The 4,986-nt window shown below is 47.5% G+C and overlaps 1 protein-coding gene across 1 annotated transcript in view; it reads right to left on the minus strand.

Annotated features, from left to right (window-relative positions):
* Positions 1–2,098: 2,098 nt before the first annotated feature.
* LOC101646117 (leukocyte immunoglobulin-like receptor subfamily B member 2) overlaps positions 2,099–4,986 on the minus strand; it is a 43,270-nt gene continuing 40,382 nt past the window's right edge. The window contains 2 exon segments of the mRNA XM_045292394.1: positions 2,099–2,277; positions 2,357–2,473. Of these exon segments, the coding sequence (XP_045148329.1) occupies positions 2,099–2,277; positions 2,357–2,473 (296 nt within the window).

Below are 4,986 nucleotides of genomic sequence, written 5' to 3' on the forward strand. Positions count from 1 at the left end.
AACCCTTCAGAAACAAAGAAGTGATGGTTCTGTGTGAGTCTGGGTTGACTAGAGAAACAAATTCAGAGACACTTGTATGTGTATAAGAAAGAGCTTTCTATAAAAGAGCAATTGAATATTGAGAGAAACACCTCAGCCCTGTCCAGACCATCAAGTCCATAAGTCTGAGATTAGCCCATATGTCCAATACCAATCTATAAATCATCCTTCAGACTCAGGAAACATATGCAATGATGCTGAATGCAGGAAGATCACGGGCCAGTGGGTGGAAAGTCTTGTGGATCCAGTCGAGGTAAGCATCTCAGAGCTGGCCGAGGTCTCCACATGACTCCTCTGGCTCAGAGCTCTGGCTGCATCAGGATCATCATCAGTAATGTCTTCCAGTCAATGAGAGTGTGTCCCCTCCGGGACACACTACATTTGTAGCTCCTTAAAGGCTACAAATGAGATCATGCAGCTGCCTCCTGATTGACAGACTAAACTTTAGTCTTAAATCTCAAATTGACAACAGATTATGTAACTCCCACAGGCCCCCCGTGGGTCTGGGAAGAGGAGGGGTGTCGGTATCAGGAGTTGAAAGCATTAATGAGTGTATAATCACACTTGATGTGATCAAACAACACAATTGTATATGGATGGATATATTGGATCGTGTAATTTATGGCAAAATACAAAACTATTATAAGGAACAAAACAGGGGTCCCAGTGGGGGGGTAGGTTGATGGAAAGAGGGGATAAAAAGGAGCTGATATCAAGGAGTTCAAGAAGAAAGAAAATGTTTTGAAACTGATTGTGGGAGCAACAGTACACTACTTCTTGATGTGATTGAACTATGGAATGTTCTGAAAAAGCTATCAAAGTGATGAATTAAGATAGGAACTGAAAATCCAGGGAATCCAGGGAAGATGAGCCCTACAGGACCAGTGGTGTGAGTGGCGAAACAGGGAGGGTAGAGGGAGAGTGGGTAGGAAAGAGGGAACCGGTTACAAGGAACTATATGTGACCTCCTCCCTGGGGAATGGACAACAGAAAAGTGGGTGAAGGGAGACGTCGGACAGGACAAGATATGACAAAATAACAATTTATAAACTATCAAGGGCTTACGAGGAAGGGGGGAGCGGGGAGGGAGGGAGAAAATGAGGACCTAATGCTGGGGATTTAAGTGGAGAGAAAATGTTTTGAGAATGATGAAGGCAATGAATGTACAAATGTGCTTTACACAATTGATGTGTGTATGGAATGTGATAAGAGTTGTATGAGCCCCTAATAAAGTGATTTAAAAAAATGTTGAAAAGAAAAAAAATGATTAATTAAAAATAAAAAAGAACAAAGAATATATTCTAACTTGAATAGGGTGATGATTGTAAAACCCTTTTCAATATGGTTAACCTGTCAAATTGAAGAGAATGTGAATTACATGTCAATAACATGTTCTAAAATAAATTAAAAATAAATTTCTGTCCTGAAACAAAATGTGCACATAATAGACAGCAATATTTAACCTTGTCTTAGAGAGTGAAGTACAGCTGATAGAGGAAAAAATATCTAACGATCTGTGAAGAAAAAACTAAAACAAGTGCTTTCTCATTGAAGGTCTGGTCTACATTTAAGATCATGTGAACATATTATAGTCATTAGGTAAAAAAAAAAAAAAAAACCCAAAGTTTTAGGAGGCAAAATTCACTTTAGAAGTTGTAATGGAAACTACAGCAACATGAAATTGGAAGTTTTTATAAAAACACCAAAATGGTGAAGTGATTGCAAAGGAAGACGAAAGAAGACAGAACTGTGATCTATGGATGAGAGCTTGGGAGACAAACAAGGTTCTTAAGAAATGGGGCAGGAGGGCATTTTCATCAGTATCACACACGATGAGGACAATCCATGAACAGGGCATGGTCAAATCCAAAGAAGGTGGTCCCAAAATTCTTCTGAGAATGAGTCCAGGGCCCCCACCGTTATCTCCTCCCTGCCCCCTTGCACCAGCATTGGTCACACCCAATAGTACACATTATACTCTGGTCCCTTTGCCAGAACAGTTGGGAGACTGCGGAATCTTGGGATGTCCTCCCAGAGTAGGCGTCATTTGTCTCCATCATCAGTCTGGAGTCTCATCTCTCTGCCTGCTGCCATCTTGTCTCCATCCCATGCAAACAGCTTGAGATCGGCACTCGCAGTAGCAAGCTTCTGCCAGAATCACCACCAGGATCAGCAAGATCACAGCGGACAGGCCCAGGCGCACACTATTCCCCTCTGTGAAATTCTGGGAGGCCGAGTCTTCAAACAAGAAAGTGGAGTCACTGAAAGGTGCACTTGACCATCCCAGCACAGGACTCTTGAACTAGGACCCCCTTACCCTTGTTCCTGGGCAGCCCGAGGCCACACTCAGAACTTCCCTGCGGGCACAGTTCCAGGGGATTGTCTGTCTTGGAGTCTGCTGCTGTGCCAGAAGGATTGGGGTCAACAGAGGCTTCTGGGAATGAGAAAGGGGAAAGGGCTGGTGCAGAGTTCGGCCAGTGTGGACTGTTCCTCATAAGGTGGACCTCAAATTCATGATTCCTCCACTTGACCTTTCTTTTATCTCAATATCATCTGGCTCTCTTCTCCCCCAAATCTTTGAGCTCCCTAAGCTTGTGTCTTGCACCTTACAGCCAGTTGACCATTAACGTCTCAATGACCAAGAGAAACTGGAAATGGAAGCCTGCCTGGACAAGCTATTCTCATTGACACGGAGCAAGGGCCACCATCACCTGCGTTTCAAATCCACCACCAGCCAATGGAGGGCACAAAGTGTTTTCTTATGTCAGTGCACAAGATGTAGACATCTCGGTGCTGGTGGACTCTTCCCTGTCCACTGAGGGAGAGCAGCATCCAGAGTCCACGTGCAAGGCAGGTGTTGTAGGACTTGACACCTGATTTGAGGCTGGCACCTGGTGTGCTCTAAGCCCTGAGCAGTCTGATAGGACCTTCCAATAAAGTAGCTTCTTCCGTGGCTCACTGCCCATCCCATCACCCTATTAGGATATTCAAGTGCAGGACCACATTGGAAAAAACACCTTCATCATCTCATTCTCCTACAGTACAGCTAAACTACAGAACACTTGACCCTCAACCGGACACCAAAGTGACTCCCTATTCAGGCAACAGTTGAATCCATGCAAGTTCAGCACCAGCCTCCCAGGGTCTCCTCCCACCGCCTCATCTCCTTGAGGAAATATCTTCCTTTTTAACTCTCCTTGGACTTGACTCTCCGCTTCTGTAGAGACGGTTCCGTGTAACTCTGCCCAGGGAGGACAGAGGGAGAGACATGACTGGTCTCCAACACAGCAGCACAGGTCCACTCTCGGGAGCCCACACGTTGAAATACCAACCACAAGGGACCTCACAGGTTTGCATCCACCATTTTTCCGATGTGGGGGGGAGGGGAGATGAGATTGTTTTGTGTCAAGATACAGAGTCACAGATATCTAAAGCAGCTGTTCCCATCTGTCCTGTTAGGTCACTGTGAGTCTACATCACCCGCATAGTAGAGTGTGAGCCCACACCACTGACCCACCCTGTCCTTTGTCCACCATGGAAGCGGAGACTGTCTCATCCCCAAAGTCCTTGGACGTCGCATCCTCCAGCAATTACTGTTCGCCTTTCCCTATGTTCTGCCAGGGAAGGGATCGCGTCCTCGACCCCTGGAACCAGGATTGACACGGAGGTGGAACTTGCTCTGAGTCACTCGGTCGCTCATCATCCCTGGGGTCAGAGTGGGTTGTCCGGACACTGACAGACGGACACATCAGGAGGGAGCATGTGCTGATGTCTCTGTCTCTTTCCCTTCAGCTCACCACGATCCCACCGGGTTCACCCGCACTCTATTCCACCCTCTCTCCTCCATCTCTATCGGAAGATTCAGGCTTGCTATGCCACCGGGGTGAGAGTTTTTGCTTTATTTGTTCCTTCTAATACTCAGCATCCTCCCCCAGGCACAAAGACCTGCCCAAGCACCAAGAGAGGGAAGAGTTACAGAGAGGAATTCCCCACCTAGTACCAGGGTCACCAGGGGCTCCCAAACATGTGATCACATGTACGGAGAGGTGCTGAGTGAACTACAACACCTGCAGGTGCCTGTGCTGTGTGAGCTGAGGTCACAGGGTTCCTGGTGAAGCGGGCCTGTTTCAGGTGGCTGTGGTGTTGAGAGGTCAGGGGCATGGGCACACTGGCTTCCTACCCCTGCCACAGTGAGGTGTGCACTGGGTTCGTGAAGCCCACTGCAAAGTCGGGGTCTCTCTTAAGGGTGCAGAGAGGCCTGAGAATCCCCCAGGGTGATTGTGTCCTTGAATTCTCCTAGACAGAAGAAAGGGAGAGGGGCCACCCTGTGTTCAACTGCATCCTGAACTAAGGATCTACCAGGTGTTTAGGCTGGGGGCCTCTCCAACTCTCAGTCTGTGGTGGTCCCTATTGTCTCCTTCCTATTCCAGTATCTTTCAGTGCTTCTCCTCTGTGCTGACTCCACATTCTAACTTGGAAACAATTACCCCCTGGACTCTAGGGCCTAGAGCCTCCAATAGAGACCTGCGCTGAGAAGACAACTTGGAGGAAGCCATTCAGGGCTCCTTACCTCAAACCAGGATGCCCACAGTCACTCTGTGTCGGACACTCTCCTGAGAGGCTGTATCAACCACTCCATCTGAACCGGACCCCTGGGTGGGATCCCTATTGGCCAGAGATAAGTAGACCTAAGAAGGCTCAGCCAAGGGGAGCCCGGCAAGGGGCTGGAGGACGAAAATGTGCTCATCCTTGCACAGAGCCACTGTGGCTGAACTAACATCAGAGCTACATCTGAGGGACAGTCAGTCTCTCTCCAGAGGACACGATGGGGTCCTGCTGGTCAACAGAGATGGTTTCTTTTTTTTTTTTTTAACCTTTTATTAGGGGCTCATACAACTGTTATCCCAATCCATACACACATCGATTGTGTAAAGCGCATTTGTACAT

Source organism: Echinops telfairi, unplaced genomic scaffold (assembly GCF_000313985.2).
Source record: "Echinops telfairi isolate 266 unplaced genomic scaffold, ASM31398v2 ScPeMD7_655;HRSCAF=1070, whole genome shotgun sequence".
In the NCBI taxonomy this organism is placed as follows: domain Eukaryota; kingdom Metazoa; phylum Chordata; class Mammalia; order Afrosoricida; family Tenrecidae; genus Echinops; species Echinops telfairi.